This window comes from Cuculus canorus, chromosome 4, assembly GCF_017976375.1.
Source record: "Cuculus canorus isolate bCucCan1 chromosome 4, bCucCan1.pri, whole genome shotgun sequence".
NCBI classification, from domain to species: Eukaryota; Metazoa; Chordata; class Aves; order Cuculiformes; family Cuculidae; genus Cuculus; species Cuculus canorus.
Genome location: NC_071404.1, coordinates 34889379 through 34912850, shown reverse-complemented (window position 1 = coordinate 34912850; position 23472 = coordinate 34889379). Strand labels below are relative to the sequence as shown.

At 38.5% G+C, this 23472-nt stretch overlaps 1 protein-coding gene across 2 annotated transcripts in view; it reads left to right on the top strand.

The window, feature by feature from the left end:
• Positions 1-23472, top strand: part of SNX25 (sorting nexin 25) — an 84143-nt gene that overhangs the window by 4988 nt on the left and 55683 nt on the right. For both annotated transcript variants that reach the window (XM_054064876.1, XM_054064878.1), the window contains exons 2-3: positions 8226-8298; positions 15092-15308. In XM_054064876.1, the coding sequence (XP_053920851.1) occupies positions 8226-8298; positions 15092-15308 (290 nt within the window). The remainder of the gene's footprint in view (positions 1-8225; positions 8299-15091; positions 15309-23472) is intronic.

Here is a 23472-nt window from a genome sequence, read left to right as displayed (position 1 = left end):
ACAGCAAAATGCAAGACTGCACAGAGGCACGATGACCCAATTGTACTTCTGTAAAATTGTCTTTCTCAAAGGGCATTTTCACTTTTCAGCTATCGGTGGATTTGCTTATACCAGAGTTAGCCATGGTAAGAACAGGCGTCACCTTTTTAAATTCAGGCTTGCTCCCTACACTGCTGTTAACTTGTGTGGTTGTAAGGGAGATGGCTTTGTCTCTTATGAAGAACCATGTTGTCTAAGTTAGTGGGAAGGGAAAGGAAAATGCTTTTTCCCACATTGTGTGAGTTGTTTCTCTGCCTAAAAAACTGGCAGGACGGAATTTTCTTTTCAGCATAGTGTTTTGACTCTGAGTCAAAGCAAAAACTGCGTAATAGAGAGCTGGGTCATCCACTTCGTTTAAATAATGCAAACCTCGTGGATTTGTTTAGTAGATTTAAGGGCTGCATTTTAAATTCAGATTAAATGAATGATGCATTGTATAGGGAATAATCTACCTTGTCTGTTTTGCAAATGCTAACAGAAAAGTAATAAAGGTGTGTTCTTCTAGTGAAAAAAGTACACTGATTCTAATGTCCCAATTTCAGTTACTTGTGGATAACAATTGCCAGAGGTTTTGAGTATATCTTTAAAACTCAGCTCCTGACAGTTTGGTCATTCTTGTTCACTCCTGTTTAGTACCTCTCCATTTTCAGAAATAGTTTACTCTTACTTTCTGGCCCTGAGGGACACACGTGTGACTGTGTTCTATGTTCTTAAAGGCTTGTTCTGTCCTTGAGTGTAGACTTTTTGTGAATCTGGCATTAATGGGAGGATGCGGGTCAATCTTTTCTCACTGGATCAGGTAATTGTTGAAATCTCTAGATCCTTGAAGATAGTAGGTTTTTATTTAATCCATAGGAGGAGGAGTAGTGAGATTATTGGAAGTGATTTGAGTGATTCAGATGAGATGGCAACTTAACCTATGCTGAGTATCTGCCATGGTGTCCAAGCTGAGTGCTCTGCTTTTTTCAGGGAATGTAAGGGAAGTGGTGAAAAAGGATGTGCAGTTTTATTTTTCTTCACTGTTGGACTTCTACCATTGGAGGAAGCTTGTGAAGGTAAGCTGGCATGAGCCCCAGCAGCTGTAGGAAGTGGAAGGTTTGCCATCTGTGGGCATCAATTGCAAGTGTGATGCAAAAAAATTCTTGAGCTAATGAACAGTTTGGAGCAGCTGTGAGGGAAACAAGAAACTTCCTAACTCCTTTCAGTGTTGATCTTGACACTTTTGAATACTTAACTAAGGTATTTATGGTTTTTTTTTTTTTTTTATCAGTCTAAAGCCAAGTGTGTTCTGTGGGCTGTTTCGTTCTCTGGTCCATTAGGGAGTATTGAGAAGATACGGCAGGATTTTTGCTGTCACTTGTTACGATTTCTGCTTGCTGTTCTTCCGTCCTGCTTGTTTTAGATCCTCCTGGGCTTGCAATCAAGCATTCTGATCTATTGCCATTCATTTAATTTGTCAATTGTGTCTGGATTGAAAGGAGGGGATATGTTTTAAGCTTGGCTTGTTTTTTTTTAACAGAACTGAGAGTGATACATCTGTTATTAGTGCTATCTTTTATTATAGGCAGGTTGAAGGTCAGCTTTTGGTGGTGCAGGTAAGTTTACTAATAGGAAAGTCCTGAGATTTAACTAATGAAAAGCATTGCCTATCAATTTCAAGAATACTTACAAGATTTAAGAGAATGTTGTATGAATCTCAAATATTTAGTTCCAGTTCAGTGGGGTCCTGTCACACTTTGGGGCCTGTAGTTTGGATGTTTCTGCTACAGTTTATTCTTAGGGCTCTGTAGAATATCTGTTATCCCTAGGGATTTATAAGCTTTCAGGTTTGAAGTTTTGTTGGCTCTGTATGTGTTGATCACCTGCAGGCATATATTTGAAGTGATAAATCTATTCTCACAGGAGACTGATCTCAGAAAATTAAATGCTTTTCAGACTCTGCATCTCACTTATAACCCATAACTCCTTAGTTATGAGGAGACTTAGTTTTTCACACAGTGTTTTATCCATCATGTATATTTAGAGATTTCTTGTCTTGTCATGCAGCCCTCTCTGTTTCCTTACACCATATCTTGTGTTGGCTTCAGCTCTGCATTGTATTGTGTTTGACATTCAATTTTCTCAACATTGTGTTTGATTGACATTTCTTATTTTGCTGTGAATCAGGCTGCTTTTACCTTTGTAGGGACTGCTTCTCACTTAAAAAGTGTTTTATGACTGACAACATAACTAGGGAGCTTGTTCATTTCTCCTGGTAACTGAGCCACACTGAGTTAATAAGTCAGACAGGTGGTGAGCTTGTTGGGATCTTGTTGTCCAGGCCTCTGGCAGGCAAGTCCTAAAGGTGGAACCAAACCCTCTGTCAAGAATGAAAGCATCTTGCTTTGGGATTGTAAATACTGCACTTGTGTGTCAGAATCATTCTGAAAATAAAATCTGATCAAATTCCTTCTTATTGCTGGGTCTTGATTACCTGTGTTCTTCAAAGGAAAGCAGTAAAATTTACCCAAGGAAAAGGCAGTTATGTAGAATACCGTATCCTTTCTTAAGCTGCCACCTTGCTAAGTGATTAAAAGAAAAAGAAATAGCGTAGTGATAAGGGGAGACAGTTTGTGTTCTGTCCACAACACAAATTATTCTTTTCTTTTATTGTGCATGCTTAATAGGGAAACAAGTTAATGTTAAAAAAATTAGTGATGACTATTCATTCTGCATGTTCTGTGATGCTCTGTTAAAAAGACAGAACACCCTACCTTTGTAGGGTGAAAAGTCAGGTGAGAGGGAGAGTATAGCAATAGACAAGGCAGGAGTTTCTCTCTGAACCCCGTGCTGAGACTCTGCAGCTGAGGCATGAGTCTGGGCAGGTTTTTCTGGCTTGCCAGCGATACAGTTTTCATAGCGCACTGCTTTCTTGGCCTTGAAGTATAGGCCATATGTTCTTGTCTGTTTTTAACAGAGGAGGAGAGTGTGGAGGTGTTCAGTAGACTGGGATGTACCCTGAGAATTCATGTAAGCCTTTGTTTTGATCGCAATATTAAAGATTCCAACAGAGAATAATGCTGTATTTCATGCTGAGCAGAAATATGAATGCTTACTTCCAAATGATTTCTTAGTTGTACTGATGGGAACAAAGGTATTAAGTGAGAAAAGTTTCATTTTCATATAGTGCTGGACAGATAACATGAAATCTAAAGTGAAGGAAATTCTGCCTTAATTATAAAGTTTTTATACTGTTAACAGGTTTGTCAGTTTGGAATCCAGGACATTTAAGACAGACGATCCCCATATAATAAACAGAGCTTACATGTTCCAGAAGCTGCCGTGTTAGTGGAAATAAGATACACTGATATTGTAAAATCGTTATTGAGATAATGATGCTTAACGTAATAGGATTAACATACTTTAAGTATGTTGATTTTTAAATTAGTAGTTATGGTGTGCCTTAGTATATGTAGATTAATGCTTAAAGTGATACATGCGTACTTGCTTTGTTATCTAAAGTAGAACTACAGGTATTAATAAAGAATAACTGGTTTGTGAATAGAAAACTTATTTTTACATCATAAGTTGAAGTATTATTTAGTACTGTAAGAAGACAGCTGTCCAGATCAGTTAAGGCTGAATTTATGGAGAGTTCACTGAAGTATTATTTGAAGCTCTGACTATCATCAAAGTCCAGTCTGATGTTAATGTACGTTTTACAAAGACAAGAAGGAAGTTAATAGGGGAGCAGTAGGTGAAGTTAGTACCTATGAGTAAATGGAGTGTTCTTGTATGCTGAATTAGATGCAGTCTTTGCCTTTTAGATCACTGATTAAACTGAACGTCTTGTGTACAATGCACATTTATATTGTGGGATCTGTCCTGAGCTCTGTTCTAGTGTTGTTGTAATTGAGTTAATGTAGTAGAAATAATTGTTAATTTTTCTCTGCTTCTGCCTTTAATTCTATGGCAGTGTAGGTCTGCGTGTTGCGTGCCTGTAGCTTGTGCCTGGCTTCCTGCTCTAATGTTTTAAGAATTGCATTTGATATCTGAGTGTTGTGGATAAATTTCTTGATGGTGGAAGGTACTTCTGTGTTTTCCATACTTTGTCATTTGTTCAGTCTAGTTGCTGAAACACCTTCTTAATTTTTTTCTTCAAAACTAATTTTAAGTTACTTAAATTGTTTAAAGCAATGAATTACATTAACTTAATTTTTGCTTCTGTAGGTGGCTGAACCTAAGACTCAATTTCAAGCTCAATGCCAGTCTTGGTTTTTTTTTCCTGGGCCTTTCACATTGTTGTTGCCTGCATCTTAAATCATTCTGCAGAGTATCAAACAATGAGTATTATTCAGAAGTCTCCAGGAAATACACACATCCTTTTTTTTTATTTTGTTTTTTAAGCCTGTAAACCAAGTAAAAATTGGAAAAAAACTTGAACTGTTCCAGGAAACAGGCCTCCCTGCTAGGAACTTCATTCTTTGCATGTGCTTTCCAAACGTGCTCCACCCTTACCCCTTCAAGTCATTTTTTCAGGCCGTATTTGAGTGTCTGGTTTCTGCCGTTCTTCAGCAATAAACACTACAGGGTGGAGCCAATTTTTTGGGCTGTGATAGTGGATGTCAAGACTAATGGGAACAAAGCAAGTTTTAATCAGTATAAAAGTACGTGCAAGCTAGAGCTTTCACTGTGATAAATCCATCTACGAAAAATCTTTGTCTCAGTCAGGTTTATGCCAACTGTTCCATGCAATGCAGCACCATTTTCCTTTAGCCAAGTGACATGAAAAAAAATATGAAAACATTCAAAGCTAGGCTTTCTAGCTAAACCTGTTCTCTGCATATGTCCTCCATCTGACTTGAGGCAGGGGTAGGAAGAAAAATCTTACAGTGAAATCTGCTGGATTTTTCTTTCTCTCAGCTGTTAGAGCTGAGTCTGGACTGTGAATTTTCTGAAATCTTTCTGTCATCACACCTGTGTTACTGGGTTGTTACTTTAAGGTTTTTGTTGCCATATGCCATTGAACTCAGGGGTGCCTGCTTATTTAGTTAATCCATCTTCATTGTTGTCACAGAAATGAATTTAAAAGCAATTCTAAGCTAACAAGACGTAAGACTTGATTCTGCTAAATGCAAGTTCTTAAGACTGAAAGGGAAAAGCAGTTTGAGCTGTTTTAGAGAAGGCAACTTAAGATCTGATCCATTATCAGTCACTAAATTAAAGTCACTGATCTCTGAGAGATCATTAAGAATCACAGAGCAGTTCAGGTGGAAGGAATGTGTGGAGGGTGTCTAGTCCACCCTTCTGCTTAGACTGGGTCCAACTAGCTAAGGCTAGTCAGAGTTTTCTGGTCTTGATCTTTGAATATCTCCAAGGATGGAGACTCCACAGCCTCTCAGCCCCACGTTCTGGTGTTTGACTAGCCTCAAAAATTAAAATAGTTTTGCTTTGTAAGTGGTGGGAATTTCCTGTGTTGCAACCTTGCCTCTTGTCCTGTGCATGTGCAAGAAGAGTCTGCTTCCCTCTTCTCTGTACCTTCTCTTTCAGTAGTTGGAGACAGCAGTGAGGTCTCTCCTGAACAATTTTTTTCTTAAGCCTTAACTGACCCTACCAACATACAATGCATTTAAGCGTTCCTATTTATTAAAATGTTAGAGTCTCATCTGTTCTTGAAACCTTATTTTTAACAAGGTATGTTTCTTGCTCTGTGCTGTTCTCTCAGACTGTTCATGGTGTTGTGTGCAATACTTGTATGAGTATGGAAAATTTCTCAGAAAATCCAATATACCATGCATCTTCCTTTGCACTTCAGTAATTACATTTGTGCAGCAGCAAAATCACTATTGCTAGAGGTAGTATTCACTTCTTACCTTCTAAATTACTTTTGATCACTTGTCTTAATTGAAATTTCCCACGCTAATCATTGATGTTAATCTTTTTTAATGAAAAGCCAGTGCCTTTTAGAAGTCAAACTTACCAACAAGAGAGGATGCTGCCAAAATGTATTCTTTCAAGCTGATTCTTGCAAGTTTGTATCTTAGTATTTAAAGAGGCAGCATTTCACTGAGGCAATAGTCTATCTTGTTCTTAATATGAATATTCAAGATTGAAATGTAAAAGGCTCAGTTTCTGCTTTGAAGAATTGGGTAGACTGCATCATAGTGTGGTGGTGCGGAGCAAGATTCTTGCAACCCTGGATCCGCTCTGAAGGTATTTATTTTGCATTCCCTCAACTGTAAAGAAGTCCTAAACTGTGGCAGATAGTGAGGCAAAACTGAGTTTAGCATTTATAATTTTCTTCTTTCCGCTTGGGTTTCTAAAAACTTTATAAGAAACTAGTTTTGAAAGGAGTAATTTGGCTAGTGCTTCATGAGAGCACTTCCTGATGCTCTGGGCTGTAAAACATTTCCTGCAAACTATGTACAAATGCTCATGCCTAAGTTAGGGGTTTAAGGTTACCAGCCTCTATGCAAGTATGACTCCATTTAACAGAAAGATTAGTCTGGTAGGATACCCGAGCTAGCGTGAGTGTTAAGGAAGGTGGAGTATGTTGAGCATAGACCTCCAGTCAGCATTGTGGACTTAAGTTCTTTCTTCACGAAGACCTGAGTGACTTTGCTTAATAGGACTTTCTGAACCCTTTCTCCCTCTCCAAATGTATCCAGGATATTTAATGTCTTTGTGAGTCTGTCTCTTTTTTTAAATTGGAGTGGTTATGAATCATCTGATTTCCTGCTGCAAATAAAGCAGAAAAATCCTGAAGTACTTGTGTGACTAGCGTTAACACAGCTTTGTGTGTGGGAAGCATGGCAGCATTAACAGTCAGAGGTGATGTACTGGAGCCTTACGAATGTCGTTGTTAGGTGTTCTTCCAAATGGCAAAAATACTTTCTGCAGCCCTTTAAGTGGGCACGGCTTAAGCTTTTAAAGTAAAAGGGGGCCATGAAAATCTGTAGTGGTTCACTAATCACATAATGCTCTGTTCTTACTCCTCCTTTACTATAGTATTGGTAGTAAGAGGGGCTGCAGATGGAGGCAGAGGTGCTGAATTATTGCTGCTTTTGCCATTGATAGTGTTGTTAGGGGTGTAAGAAAATGTCTGGAAGACCACAGCCATGGCCTCAGTAGTGACTGGAAGAACTCTAGGGAATCTTGCTGCGCTCATCCCAAAGTTAGAGCAAATTAACTCTGAGTGGAAGAAGAGGCACTCAAGGCCTGGAAAATAACTGTGTCAGTGCTGTGTGTTAGGTGCGAGAGAGTCTAAACAACTGTATTTTGCTGTTGCGGTTCTTGGACTCCTTCATCTGGGTCCCATTATATGTGCTTTATACTAGACTCTACATGCATCTATCTGCAGTAGAAGGGCAATGATACACTAAAATGCAGTGAGCATTAGCCTGCAAATTGGCTGAAATGATGGCATACTACCTTTAGAAACATTGAGGAGTATTTTAACTTAATGCACCCTTAGAGTTTATACTGCGACCTTATTCTCTATTTGGTGAATGTTGAAGGGATTAGGATGTTTCTGAAGTGCTGTCTCCTCAGTGAAGGGAGTCTGAACTCCCACCAAGAGTGAGGTAAGCTGAGTGGTAGAGGGGACAATCGCTATTTCAGATTTGAATTACCCTCTTTTCTGTGTAAGGACAGTATGGATCACTGCTTTTTGTCTACACCCTGATAGATGTTTCTTTGTCTGTCCACCTGTTTGGACACTGTAACAACAAAAATAAATATGTATAGTTCCTGTAGGGCTCTAAGGGCTTTACTTTTATTTTATAAATGATTCATAATGTTAAATGAAGTCCATTGTAGCAATAGGTTGTAAAGATTTAGTATTTGCTGTTGACTTGTCTGATCTGTGAAAATACTGAAGAGTTCATTTTTTTATAAAATGCATGACCAGTTCTCAGTGTATTGAATTGCAAACGGATACAGCTCTCTTCTACCAAAAAACCCCAACCTTAAGGTAACTTGGCAACTTGTACAGTGTACAGTATACAACAATGGGTATTGATATGTGCTTAATTAATAACATAAATAATCTTGGACAGTTGATACTCATCTGTTTTAATCATAAATTTGAAAATATTTGTGTAAAACCCAAATGATATAGTACCATCACCTCAAATGCCAGTTTTATTTCTTCTGTCTCTTTTGATTTATTCCTCCTTCTTATGATGAATGTCTTCTTTGAATTTCAGAGTACTTGGTCTGATTCAGTCCAGTCGAGGAGAGTGATCATTTCTCACAACATGGATAAAGCGCTGAAAGAAGGTGAGTCTTAACTTGGACAAAGGAGCATCAGGCTTTTAGCACACCATGACTGCACAGTATTTCAGGATTTTAGAAAAGGACGTTGGTTTCTTCCTTGATATAAAATAAAAGTACAAGGTCTTGGTCTTCCAAAGAGGTCCACTAAGTAGTAGTAAGGCAGTCATGTAATGCTGGTTTTGTAATTTAGCTGATATCTTATCATTTTAGTGGCTGTTTTTTATAGAAACACATTAGATTCTGTAATACTTGTGCAGAATGGTAGCATTTCGAAGACTCCTAATTGAGTTTTCATGAACTGATAAATCCTGTAGACTCTTGCAAACAGTCTTCCTGTTTATTGCAGTTCTTGCTATGAAAACTGAATCTAAAATCAGCATTTGTGTTTCTGGCTGACACAGTCTGAATGCTGTGGATCGCCAGTATAGTCACTGGGATTTAGGTTGTAAAATGTGAACTATGCTCGTATGAATTTAAAAAAAGCTTCTTTGCAGCTCTTTAAAATAATGAATAAATACTACTACTATTAGTTTTAATTGAGCCATATGTGTTTCTATTTCAGCCGTCAGTCCTTTAAAGATGTTATGGTGCTTAGATAGTTCTCCTGTAGTGGTCATTGGCTGGTAATAGTTGCCTGTGTCTTGGATGTCTGCTCTTCGTGCCAAAGCTGGTGTTATAGAGTTGTTGGGAATATTCTTTCTACAGTGTTGGTCACTGAGTGCCACCAAGAAGGAACCTCTCTTTACCTTGGTTTACAGCTCTGTTCTCAACTTTCCTATCTCCCACAGACAACAGTGGTATAAAAGGAGGGTGCTTCAGAGTGCTACTTTGTTGATAATTCTAACATACTTGCATAAGATGCAGATACAAGGCAATGGAAAACTATGAACTAGCCCTACTACTGCGTGGTGTGTTTCATGAAATCTAAATACTCAAAATCAGAACAAGCACATTATTAGAGATTTTTCCTTGTTGAATATGGCAGGAAGAGAGGGCCTTTTAGTTTTCAAGCCCCAAGTCCCTTTTTCAGCTCTTAGTACTCGGGGGGGAAAAAAAAATAACATTTCAGTATTAGTCACTCAGTATTTGTTGTGCTCTTTCTTGATAGATTGGGTTGATTCTTGTTTGCCCTTCATCTAACTTATGCAAAGAAAAGATGACCCACTTTTACAAATACTTTTAGCCTTTTAATGCTTCCTGTTGCTTATCTGATAGCTTCATGTCTTCAGCTCATGTCACACGGTAGTTCAGGGATATGCCTCTTTAAGAAAGGCTATGCTCAGCCAGACTCGTGTCACTGTTGCACAGTGTGCAGTTTGGGCTGCGGGCTGAGGCTCTCATTGGATTTATCTGCCATGCGTGTAGCTGGTCTCCAAGGAACTGACTTTCATCTTCCGTTTTTATTGCCGCATGTCTTGTGGTCTTCTTGGTATTCTTCGCAGTCAATCTTTGTCTCTACAGCTTTAGTAGTGCCAGGAAAATTGGTCTCCGTATTCTTACCTGCTTTACTGGATCATTTATGAGTAAGTAAAACAACATGGGCCATAGCACAAATCCCAGCAGAACTCCATTGGTGAAGTTCTGCTGTGAAAACTGATTGTTTATTCATATCCTGCGTTTCTTGACTCTCTGGCGTGAAATATTTTAAGAGCTATCTTTTCTTTCATAGTGGCTTATCTTTCTTCAGCCCTGTGTTGAGGTGACCTTGTTGGAAATATTTTTGAAATTTAATTGATTGTAGGATCTTGCCTGTCCGTGGTGTTGTTGAGCCCGCAGAAGAACTCTGTTAGGGATGTAAGGCACGACTTCCCTTTACAGGAGCTTTTTTCCAATCTATTCCCAACTTAATATCCACACACTGACATTTAGAAAAAAAAAATGCAGTGGCTTCTGCCACTCTGTATTTGAAAAGCTGTATTCTTATTTTTCACAGCTCTCAAAAAATGAGTTGTCTGGGTCCAAAATATGAGCAAGACTTAATTTGAATTCATGTTCTCTCTGCTACAGTGATTCAAACACTTGGAGCTAAGAACTCTTGGCAAAGGGTACATGGGCAAAACTATTTGAATTTTTTTCTGTTTTTTTTGATGTGTGTCCTACATCTTTTTAACATCTTACTTTCTCTATTGCTCATATATTTTGAAATTTCCTTGTTTTTTTCCGCACTTATAATTATTAAATAAGGGAATATAAAGAAAATTTTAATGAAAATAAGCCAAATAATGTGGAAGGGGATATGGTCAGAGTGCAGTCACTTTCACACAGGTGCTGTCGATCTCTGCAGAATGATAACATCTATTAAACATGTTTGTTTCATAGAGTTGGAATAATATTGTAAAATGTAAGTAAGGCAAAAAAAGCTAGTGTTTTTCCAAGCACAAACTTTAACAAGAGAAGTGAAATCTTTAGTTCAGTATTGCTAGACTGGGGCAAGTTCCTGTCCACTGAAGTCTTAGCATTTACACAGCATATGTCAGCCTTTCACACCATGATCTAAATAAAGATTTAGTGAGCATGAGGAACTTCAGTAAAGATAATGTTGATTATAAAACCTCATCATCTTAATTTGTATTGTATAGCCAAAACATGATAAAATCTAAACCACAAAGTGATGAATAGCCTTTATCTCCTTAAATTTAAAAATTAATGTCTTAGAAATGATAAACTCCCATATACAGAGTATTTGTTGGTAATTTTTAGGGACTTCAATGGAGAGGGTTTAATAGTTTATTTTTTTTTGAGGATGAAGAGAAGGTTTTGGTTTTTGGGTTTTGTTTTGACTGAATTGGCTTTTGGTAGGGGAGGAAATTAGTTGCTGTAACAAATAAATGAACATTTAATGCTTGCTTCTGTAGAACAGTTCTTTGCCAGGTACTTACCGGTGGTATAGCCTGTCATCTTTTTCGATTATATTTTTATTGAAAGTGTTTTTCTTCATGAATAGCTTAAGATAACCGTATCACGCATGTTAAATCTAGTGTCACAGTAGCACAGCATTTATAATTCTTCTTGGCTCTTTAGTGGTTTCTTGGTGCAGGAGTTTAACATAATAATTCATATTCATGTTGCATTTCTGTTTTACAGAATGCAGAATTTGCTTTTGTAGAATAACTCAAGCCAACGTTGTAGGTATACTTTCTCTTCTGATGCTGATACAGTCACAGGAGAGTTTTGGATCTGACCATAACTTAATGTGACAGTTCTGGTCTCTCCAGTGCTTACAGGAAAGGATGTCTACTTCTTGTTTGAAACTTGGAAGTCTTTGTTTGCATTTGCATAGGGAGAATATTTCTGGTCTTTTTTTTAATGGTGCTCTGAGGAAGTGAGTAGGTGTTTAGTCCTTATTCACATTTCTCTGTTGTTTTTCATGAGGTTGGGTAATAAATCTTAGCAGTGTAGAAAGTGTCTAATGTGAAGCCCTGCAAAATGCAAATTTTGAAGCCAGTCTGACCCACTGGCTCTTGTGGTGCTGCTGAACCTCAAAATGAATGAATGTGGAATAAGGGATAGCAGCTACTGTAGACCTCTGGGTTTAGGAATGAAGGAAAGGTCTAGAGAGGTATCTTCACTATGCTCCACACAAGCTTCTAGCTCTTTACTCCCAACACTCTTTTAGTTTACAGTCTCAACTTCACTTTTTTTTGTGGGAATGACTTTTAATCAACTTATAACTACTGGGGACTTGGGTCTTCTGAACTAATTTAGAAAACTCAGTAAAGTTTCTATGGTTTTGCACCAGACTCCTTGTTGTCAATGCATCTGAGTCCATCATAAGAAGTTTGTTTCATGTTTGTAGCAAATGAGTTAGTGGTAGTAAGGTATTATCCTCAAAGTGCGTTCTGCTTTTCTTTTTATTCTTTTCTTGTTTTCTGAGCAGTTGTTTTCAGTGTTTTGGAGAGCATGCAATGTAAAAATAATGGGAGTAAATGCACAAGCAGATTTGTCCTCTGAAGGAAACCAGCTGTGCTCTAAAATTCTTAGATTTGTTTTCTGTATTTCCTTAGAATGCTGAAAGAGGCACCAGCTGCAGTGATAGGTGTGAAACTAAAGCAGCAACAGCACATTATGGCCAGGATGACACATATGGATGAGGCAGTGCCTTACCCCAGTGCAGGCTGACGTTAGTTTTCTGTGGCTGTGTTCTTTTTATTTATTTATTTTTAAACAAAGTCCTAAAAGCTGTCTCATTCCTCACTTGTACATACATTCTAGGCTCCAAAGTACCCCGAATTTTACGGAGAACAGTGTGGTTAAATTGCTGTGGTGCAGGAAGGGCAACAAAGCTGAGAAGTTACGAGGGAAATACAGAAAGTGTATAAAGGAAGAGAGTTATAAAAGATGGGTGCAGGAAAATATGGATTAAAGTGGGGTAGTCTGAGGTGATGAAGGTGTGTAACTGTCGGAAGCACAAGTGAAGGATTTCATACTTGCAGGGCTTAACTTTTCGCCATGATTGGTGATTTTTGTCATTAGTTTGATATTGCCATGAGATTTCGTGGATTTTTCATGATGCACATGTAGGAATAACTGTACCATCACCTCGTTGTGTCTGAGCCAGGAGTCCTCCTAGCATAATAGATCTTGCTTCATGTCTTTCCACTGGGAGTGTAGTAAACTTGCAAGAGTTGTGCTTTCATAATCCTTTACTAATTAGTGCTGTTCTATGTTTGAATGCTGTGATGTGATAGTGCTTATGAAGTTGAGGAACTGAGCTCATTTTAGGGAGGAGTTGCCTAAAAATACAGTTATAAATTAGGGGTCAGCTATGTGTTCTGAAAAGAGAACATAGTCTAACGGATCAAGATAGAAGCTTTACTCTTGTATTCTTGTTTGTAGGTTTCTATTCAGTAGGTATCTGCAGGAGCTACCACTTTTAGCGTGACTTGGCTTTTTAGGCAAAAGATGCTGAAGAAATACATCGCTTTGCACCCTTGCAAAGGGTAGAGGGTGAGTCAGTAAGGAAATTTGCAAAAATCTTTATCTGCCAGGGATAATGCTAACAAATACCGTAATGCAGCCTGTTTTGAATGTGCTTGAGAAATTATGAGTCCCTTACAGTAAATAAAAGGGAAGAATCAGTGCTGTGATTGGCTTTTCATAGCATTTCAGGTATTGTGACAGAAGAGAATAACCAAGCTATAAGAAAAAGGTGATTGCAGAAGAATACGGGGAAAGCTGTGGAAAAAGATATTTAGAATGTGTATTGTGATGGAAGACTTGAGATAAGTAATAAATTTTGGTTTTCAAAATGCAGTTCCCAGTTGTTCTTTGGTGTATTGAGGGATTATTCCTCAGCTTCCTTATCAGAAGATTGATACCTTTTATAGCTGTTTTTATGACTTTGTACTAGTTGTAGGTGAGAGTTGTTAGTCAAATAGGATTTCTTCTATTTCAGAAAAGAGGTGAAATTCTCATTCTGCCATGTGGCTCTGTGTATTTTTTACCTGGATCAGAAAAAAGAATCAGAACTTCAAAATTTTATTTATTTGTTTGTTGAAATAGTTTAAGGCTTTAAAATTAATTATTCAGAAAAACAACTTGGCAAAAGGCTTTTAACTATATATTTTAGCGTACTCAGTGAAGTTTATAAGCCTGAGGAAGTTGATTTATGAAGCATCTGACTAGAAACTTGTATTGATATTAACATTTGAAAAGAAATGGCTAACAACAAGGTGATGTTGCATGAGGTCTCCCAGTACTTCAGGCAGGCAGAAATATTCAACTTATCATACTAATAGCAGAATAACTTATTAGTTCACTGTTGCAGGGCCAGGGAGCTTTTTATAGTTTACTAAGCTGTCAAACAAACAACTTCTCTTGAATTGGAAAGTGAGTTCACGCAGTCACAGGATTACTTTGCACCATGGGCTTACACTGACAAATGAGACGTGCTTTTGAAATAAAAAGTCTGAAATCGGGTTGCCTGATAAAGAAGCTGCTCAGCTTATCAGGCACACGACTTATTTTCCCCCTTCCTGTTCAGTTATCATACTGTTAGATGCAAACTGACCCCTTCCGCCCCCGTTTTCCCCGTCTTGTTGTAGCTTTTAAACATTGCTCACGTGTGCTCCGTGAACACCACTTACTCCCTCCTAGGCATCCAGGGGAATATGCTATAGTGAAACATCAGTAAAACTGGTGGCATAGAAATGTTGTGAGAATGGTAGACGGTGGTGGTGCTATGGGACTTGCAGTTGTGGTAATCTTTGTTATTGCTTGTAGATATGGTTTTGGAGTACCTTGTCATTTTTGAAGTTCATGCTGTCTTGCTAATCTACTTGTTCTCTCTTATCTCTAGCTCTTCTGATCCTATAATGTACTTTCGGCAGTGTTGTTCCGTATTGTGTATGTCTTTTGAAATCCAAAAATCTTATTGCCTCCCCTTTTAACTGTGATTTTGGAGTGGGGACTGTTGAATTTCTTTGTAAAGAAGGCTAGCTTCAGTTTGCAACAGCCTAGACACAGTCAGATTGTATGAGAATTCATATAACCAAACCGACTGCTGAGAAACAGGTATTAGTTTGAGGTTTGTGTGTAACTAGTAACCTGACTGTCTAAGCAAATCCACTTACAGGCTTTGCTTTGTGAAGTGACCTTCAGTAACCTATTTGGTGCAGATTTCTGTAACTTTGCCAGCTGTACTTTCTTAGCAAGAATTCAAAACCATGTAAAAAGGTATGAAACCTATCACCTGTTGAATTCTTGAGGAGAAGAGCGGAGGATTACATTTTTCATATCTCGGTGTGCCTTCCTTTTTTGCAGTTTTTGCTATTTATTGTTTTGTTTCTCCTTCCAGTGTTTGACTACAGCTATAGAGATTACATCCTGTCCTGGTATGGGCAGCTCAGCAGAGATGAAGGGCAGCTGTACCAGCTGCTATCTGAAGACTTCTGGGAGGTTGCCAAGCAGCTGCGACAGAGGCTGAGTCACATTGATGTAGTTAAAGTTGTCTGCAATGATGTAGTGAAAGCTTTACTCTCGCACTTCTGTGACCTTAAAGGAGCCAATGCCAGGTAAACCCAAAACTCTCATTGGAAATTTCTGCTTCTCTCTTTGCTTTCAGATGTTCTATATCAAAGATGTGATGAGTGTAATGCTTTTGTAGGCAAGTGATAGAGAAAACAGTTCAGGCTTATTACCAATTTATAGATCAAGCAGGCTTCAGGGCATCTATAATACCTGTGAAAGGAAACACTTGTCCTCCTTTTTGCAGAGTTGAGATTCACTGCTGTTGACATTTTGTCTTTGAATCCTTTGCTCACGGTAGGAGGTAGGCTGTGTGTGCAGTCCCTGCAGTTGTGTGAACCTACAAGGGAAAGGAGAGGCGCTGAGCAGTCACAGGACAAGAAGATAGTTATTTGTCCCTTTCCCAAAATAGCACCAGGGTTAATTCTGTTCAGTTTGCCATTTCTTCTAGCCTCAGGAGGCAAAGCCTCGTGTTTTTTTGTAAGCGGCCTGTCCTGCAATAACAAGATTTTTCTACTGGAAAATTTGTTGGCTGGGTTTTCTTTCTCTGTTTAGTGTACCTTGCTAATTCCATTAATTTTCTTTTTGGCAAGGCTCTCTTTGTCCACTTAAAAGGTCAGTTGTCCACTAAATATTAGAGCTGCACCCAAATTGTGATTGCAAATGGAAACTCTTTGCCTTCATAGTTCCCACATCTGAAAGCACAGTTTGTGTAATTGCACATGCAATTTGGGCTTACATCTGCACTTAATTGCTTTTCAGTTGTCCTAAGTGTGATATGCTTTTGTCATTCAGATTTTGATTGTACATTTTATACTGTGAAACTGTTTTGCCTACATCCATATATTTTTAACATGCCTTCAGAGAAAAAAGATCAACTGTTTTCTGTCAGTAGCTGGTCTGTGTTAGTGACCATTTGCTGTTCTTTCTGTCCTGGAGCAGATGATAGGGTTAACGTGTTTTGAGTAGATGCCAGCTTTCTGTAAGCTAGTGTTAGAAAATAAAGACAAAAAAGAAACTAAAGGGTGGCTACATTCAACAAAAGAAGAAATAAAGAGATACGCCCATTGCATTGGATCTTACACTGGGTTCCAGATATTAATTTCTTTCAGCTCTGGAATGTGGTAGAAGTCTCTTGGTCAGGTAAAGCTCCTATATGGGCTCCTTGCTTTTTAAGCATTATGCTTGCACTTGCCCTTTATTGCAGTAAAGCTCTTGCTTTGGGGAAAAGATTAATTTGAATAGTTAAGGATGAGGATGGTATATTTTTTTTAAAGTGTAAATGATTTCCTCTTTGAAGCTGGGGACATAAAATTTACAATTGCAGAATTATTAATTGTTGTTAATGCTGATTACTGATGACAGTTCTTATCTATGAAGAAATATGGCCACTTCCTCTATGTCTTTGTTGGATTGTTATTTCTGTTATATAGAGCTAATGTAAATTCTCAGGTATTTTCAAATTAACTTTTGCACATGGTAATGGTAAATACACTATAATCAACGGTGGATAAGGCAGGCTTCATTAACATGCTAATGAAAAAAAAATCCTATAAAGAATTAATATGATAGCAGGTTAAAAAAACCCAACAAACCCCACAACTGTAACTACAGAATTTGTACAAGTTGTAACTGAACCCATTAGTTTTTCACATCTTGCAAGTCTGTGAATTCACAAGGAAGGTCTGGCTTTAAGGTGTCTAACTTGATGCAAAATGTGAAGAAATAGTGTGTCTCCATGCCGCTCATCCAAAGTTGCTCAGAAAGTTCAGGAAGCTTTATGGAGGTTATACAGGGCCTGCCTTTTCTTGGCAGATGGAGAACAGGCTTGAATGCTATCTATGTGCTATGGCAAAGTTTGTGGAGATGTGGCATTGCGTTCATGTGCTACAAATTGAGGTCATCTGAGCATGTATGTAATAAACATTGGAGCACAGCTGAATACTCTGATACTCTTCCTTTTTAAAAGGAATTTGTGGTTTTAATAATAATTTGAGTTTTGTACTAAAATGTCTATTGCTATGGAGTTTACTCTGCTAGAACCTGCAGACGTTTTAAGCTGTAGACTGAGACTGCAAAGTATGTCACTTCTAGCTTGGACCATAGAGTTTCTTGGAAAACCTTCAGTTCATTTCTATGTTGGCACAGTTTAAATACAGAATATTCTTCCTCGTAGGATAGGCAACACAGACATCTTCTTGTTCTAGCATTGCTTTCTGTCAACATTTTAAAGGTGTAGTAAATTTAAATGGTCATTCACATGTTTTCCTCTGTCTCTAATAATGAGTCCAGTTAGTTTTTAACAATAAATGTAGTGGAACAGAGACTGTAATAGGAGCAAGGTATCTTTACTGTTGTGATGCTTCTTGGAGCACCTCATCTTGTTTTTGCTGCTGCATTTATGACACTGGGACAGCAAAGGGCATTTTGTCTGTTAGCTGCTGGCTTATGAAGTTTTAAATATGTCTCATACCATTTCTGATGAGGGTGTCACCTAAGCCACTTAGTTTCATGTTTCCTATATGACAATAGATAAATCCACTGAAGTAACAGAACGAAACTGTGCCCAGGACCACAGAGGTGTCTGTTTCTTAACTGTGAAGTTGACGTGTTTTGTCACTGGGCACATCAGCCACAGAAATCCCTTTGCTTTTCTGCTTTCACTGACTGACTTTGACCTGTGATATCTGATTGATGAGGATTGTCCAAGGGGATGAAAACAGGCTGAGACCATTCAGAGTGAGGAAGAGTACTACAGTCCTTCCCTTTGCTCCTGCTTTCCCTTTGACTTGTTGTTGACAAATCAGCAACTCAAGGTAGGTGGCTGGCAGAGGCCAACAGATGAGGAAAAGTGCTTGCCTGAATGAGGGGGAGTGTGAGGAGATGGTAGTATTTGGCCATTCTTGTTTTATAGCATCTTTTACCTCTACATTCCTTTCTATGTAATTCAAGTGTCTTTCCTTGGCTACTTTAAGCAGAATATAAGCAAGCCAAATCCTGGCAATGCCATTTTGTATGATTAAGGATGGACCATGAGCTGAGTAAAGTAGCAGCTATTCCTCTGACTGTAATGCACAGCTGTATTGGAAGGACTTGGCAAAGTGAAAACAAATAGCAAGTATCTTTCTGTGAAGGTGAAGCTGTCCTCATCAGAGGAAGTTCCCTTATACTTGTTGTGGACTAAGAATAACCACATCAGGTATTACTGCAGAACTATTAACATTTGATAACTGCTGAGGGGAAATGCTGTGGGAAAATTGCAGTTTGAGGGACAAATACAACAACCAATTTGAGGATTTAAGTTCATATTGTGCATATTTGATAATATTCCTTTTTTTCTGTGTATTACTGACAGAGTAAGGAGAGAAGATAATTCAGTTCTTGATTTTCTTGGCTCATGTGAATACCTTCACATAAATAGGTTATATAACTTGTATTTTTTCTGATTAAAATATGTATAATAAAAGTGTGATAAGATACTTGGTAAAAATAAAGGTGCTGTCACCACAAACTGATCAAGAGCAGATTGATACAAAGGGATTTGGAGCACTCTTGGTTAATCTTGTAGAGGCATCCAAGTTGTCAGGTTAGCTACTGAACACCTCCCACAGTTCTTGTTTTTCTTTTATATTTCAATCTGCCACCTACAAACCAGGAATACCAAGAACTGCTTATCACACAGCCTCTGGAAAGGAGTGCCAAGAAGATTAGTATGAAATTGTAGAGGTTCGTTGTAATGGGAACAGCTGTATGAAAGCGCTGAGAACAAAACGGTCATGAAAAGCTGAGATCTGAGCATGTTATTAAAGTTAGCTTGGGTAGGTCTAAAGCTTGCTGTTGCTTTCAGGCTTCAGTGTGGGAAGTTTGGCTTTCCCATTAATAGTTGAGTGTCACCTTGTTATCAGAATAAGCATTAGGATCTCCTGATGCTGATATGGTCATACCACAGCTTGTAAGCCATTCATACGTTCTTTGGGTCTGTTATATGCCAAATGCTTTTTCCTGAAAGAAGTAACTGTAGCGTTTATAAATAATATGGTTATCCTCACAGTAAATGCTAGGTAAAGTGATTTATGAAACTTGCTGATGTATCTTAACTAAAACTGGTAGATGTAGAAATTTTGATGTTGGCTTTGTACTTATTTTTTTGTTGTGCTTTTTCAGTTTGGTGTGGTTTGTTTTCAGAAGCTTGGGTTTTTTAGGAGGTACATCTTTCAGGTGTACTTATGATGCTGGTTTATAAAGATCTGCTGCACTTCCAAGAAGTTTAGAGTTCTGAGGGCAATACAGGTGAAGAGATGCAGGGTGCATGTGGTTCTGGTAGTTCTCAGAATCAGTTTAATGAAAGCATGTGGCGAGTGTTGAATGCACAATGAAAGTCATTTACAGTGAGTTGTGTGTGCACTTCAGCTCACAATTGCACTAACTGAGACTTAAATGTAACTCTGCAAGATTCCTTTAATCTTAAAAGACCAATTAAAGGAATGGCAAGGCTGAAGGGAACATTTTGTGATTTATCTGTTCAAAGAGAAGGGACCCTTAGGTAATTTCCTGTGGAGTTGTTAGTTTTTACAGTCACTTTGGGGTTTTGTTTTATTTCAGGTATCACTTGTTTATTTGCTTGCTTCCTGTTCTCAAAGCAGACTGATTTATCTTGTTTGTCATCATTAAGTTCCTGGTCATGCGTGTCTCCTAATCACTGTAGATATTTTGGGGTTTCTTGAGCCAGTGGTACTGCCAACCCCAAACCTGCAAAGTCCCAAGTTGCATGGGCATTGTAAACAATAACTTTGGGGTTGGCTTTTATTTGTTTTCATGCCTTTTAGGCAGAATTCAATTTTAAGCTCTTCCATGCTGTCATGAGGATTGAGACTATATAAAAATAAAGACAATGTTTTGCGTTGGGAGCATACACCTAACCACAAATACTCCTGATTGTAATGAGCCTTTCCAATGTAGGGAGTTACCTGATTAAAACTATGGATATCTAAAGTAGATCCTAGATAAAAAGAGGTATTTGCATGAGGTCTCTGTGTTGGGAAACATGAAGCCCGGTCCAGTATACGGAACTGCAGTGGGTCCTGCATTCTGAAGAAGTTAGAAATGTTCGTGTTAAAGGGGTATTGATATTGCCTCAGAGTTGCTTAGTTACAGCACGAGAAGGAAATGGTATTTCTATAATGTTGGCAATGTTTTAAAAACTTGTCTTCAAGAATGCCAAAGCAAATCTATTGTTCTACTTCCCTTAAGAAAGTGCTGGATGAACTCACAGCTTTGCAGCAGTAAGAGCTGAAGTCTTAGTACTGGTGACATTCAGCGGGGCACACGCTCAGTAATTGCACAAAGGAATCTCAGAGCATGGGACAGTTACAGTAAGTGTTAGTTTGGTCCCAAAGTAAAGTACTCCTTGGAAGAGACCTGGTACAAAGGAATTTGCTTTGGCGGGCCCTACCTATGGATCTATATTCACAGACTGCTGCATGATCTTCCACTGATTTAGGGGCAGTTAAAGGAAACCCCTTTGCATTCTGACGCTGTGAAATACTATTGGGTAGTATTAAAAATTCAGAGCAGGCTTAAAGATTTCATAAAATGAAGATTACTGAAAAGAAACACGGGAGTTAAGGCTGGCTTTGTAGCTCACAAGAGAGTGAAGAGGGATATGGTCTGTTTGCATGCTGTGTAAAGCATGAGTTCTGTCTACTGTTTTAAATCACTAAAGTTGCCTGCGTCTTGGTAGACCAATATATGTCACTGTTACTTAAGTCTTGATTGTTGAGGAAGAAACGAATTAAGTTACCACTTGCCATTTTTTTTCTATTGCCTAAAGCAGATTAAATGAGGCTGTTTTACAAAGCTTGTGTCGTGCCTGTTTTTGAACTATTTCTTAGAGTGCCACATTTGTATTAGTTCACTGCACACAGTTGTGCTCAGAACTTATGGATAATTGACTTTACTTTCAAAGCTTTCTCCAAAAATATCTGCACACGCTTTTAGTTAGGAGTTTCCTGTGGTTACTAAGTGATCTTGTGTTTGGGAAATCCAACTGCACAGTCCTAATAACTCATGTTCAAAATTGGATAGGAAGAGAAACAACGCCTGTGGTACTCTCTGAGTTATTTAATACTGATTGATGTCTTTATTGACACCAGAGAGATGTAGCAGCGTGCATTCTGTTTTCTGTAAATGCATGTGGATTGTAGTTAAGTTTCTGCTTTTCCTGTTGGTTTCTGCAAAATGAACAATACCTTTCTTTACTCTTGATCACATTCCCACAGAGTTTAAGATGAAGGTTTTATATCAAGCCTTAGGAATATGCCTGATCAAGTTCGTCTTAGCTCGCTCCTGCTCCAGGATAGTAGACATGGTTTGGTAGCTGAGCAGTGGTGTTAATACTTCTGTGGTGGCTCATTACTCCTTTTTTATGGGTATCAGTGAAGGGGAAGCCTGAGTTACAAGGGATGCTGTTTTCTGGGCAGACCTTTTGTCGACATACAATATATTTTCCCTGTAAGCTGATCAATGGTTATATTGAGGCAAATAGAACTGTAATGCGTGCTGTAGTGCAAAGGAGAATATAAGCCTGGATTTCTTCTTGTCTGTTTTATGACTGGCATATTCATTTATTTTCTAGTTGTTAAGCCTTCCCCCGAGCTTCCTCTCCTGCTTTTAGTCTCCTCTTTTTCTGTTGCTTGAACGGCAATGAAAACTGCATGATTGGTTGACACAACTGTTTGGCACTGATATGCACGGCTTGCTTAGAGCTAAATCCTCTGAAGGCTTTGTTTTTCTATTCTTTTAATAAAATTCTGGTGGGGTTCTGTGCCTTCCCTTTTGCTTTTAACATCATTTTTTAGGTACAGTTTAGCTAGGAAAACAATTGAAAGAACCCCTCTCCTAGAGAGTCATGTCGTCTCATAGAGAAATCCAGAAAAAATTAGACTCCTCTTAAATGCTGTGTCAACAGGAGAGTATGCAGCTGCGCTCCCCCTTGCATTCCTGTAGGCAGGAAGACATTAGACTTATTATTTTAGGAGGATAAGAATCAAATATTTGCCTTCCTACGTAAATATTGTATCCCATTTTCCGTTGACTGTGTACCAGGAAAATGGTGGCTCAGGTCCGGTTCAGCTAACCCCAGGTATTAGCTGTTGACTGGGTATGAGTTTGTACTGTAGTCAGATGAAGATTATGAGAAATTACTTCTCTTGCATAAATGATAGTATAGATGCAGTCAGTGCTCCAGGGCGTTTGTAGTCCCGAACAGACTGGCATTCCTCGGGAGACTTGTAGAGAGATACTGCAGAGAAAGAAGACTAATCTCAGTTTAGTGAAATTTTGTGTGTGATATGGCTCTATGTTGTACTTTGCGCATGTTATGAAAGTATAGTTTGGTCTAATTGCTGTGCAGGATGTCTGCAATAAGGTGAGAGTGTCCAAAAAGGGGATGGGGTTTGTGTGTTTACAGTCTGAAAAGCAATCACCACTTGCTTTTGGTTCGGTTCTAACTATTGATGTTAATACATAGGATTCGGTCATTAGAAGAGGTTAGTCTGCTACTACCCAGCTGATGTTCAGCGTTAAGTAATTCTGTTTGCTAGCATCTTGTGTATGCTTCTGGCTGTGTTTCTGAGTAGCTCACTGTGGGTCAACAACCTGTCCAGAAGAGGAAGACTTTGCTTCCCTGGTAAGAGGTGGTTGCACATGAATAACCCAGACTTTCTGTCTGCCCGTAGTCTGCCTGGGACATGTCTGGTTTTGGATAAATAATGAATGCCTGTAGGGAGAGCATGTGACGGGGAATGTTTGATCTAATGTAGAAAAGACTGTAGGATATGTCTGGAGTATGCAAGAGGAATAGAAATACACTGAGAAATAGAAATGGTTACACATTCGGCTGCCAGAGAGAAAAGACCCTACCAAGACAAGGTAAATAACTGTGAGCTGAGCCAGCTGCACCACTTGTGCTGGTTGGTAATAAAGACTAAAACCAGCATAAACCAGCATCCCTGAGAAGAACAGGGTATTTCCATCCAAGCTACTCCAAGGGACTTGTTTTGAAATTTGTTGTACTTGTAACATTTGAAACCTCCTCCATGATCCACATTTGGAAACAAAACATTTGATTTGGAATTGGATAAAAGGCTTCTGTCAAATGAAGACCAAAAGTCATCTTGACTTTCCTGTTGTTTTGAAAATTAATATAAAACC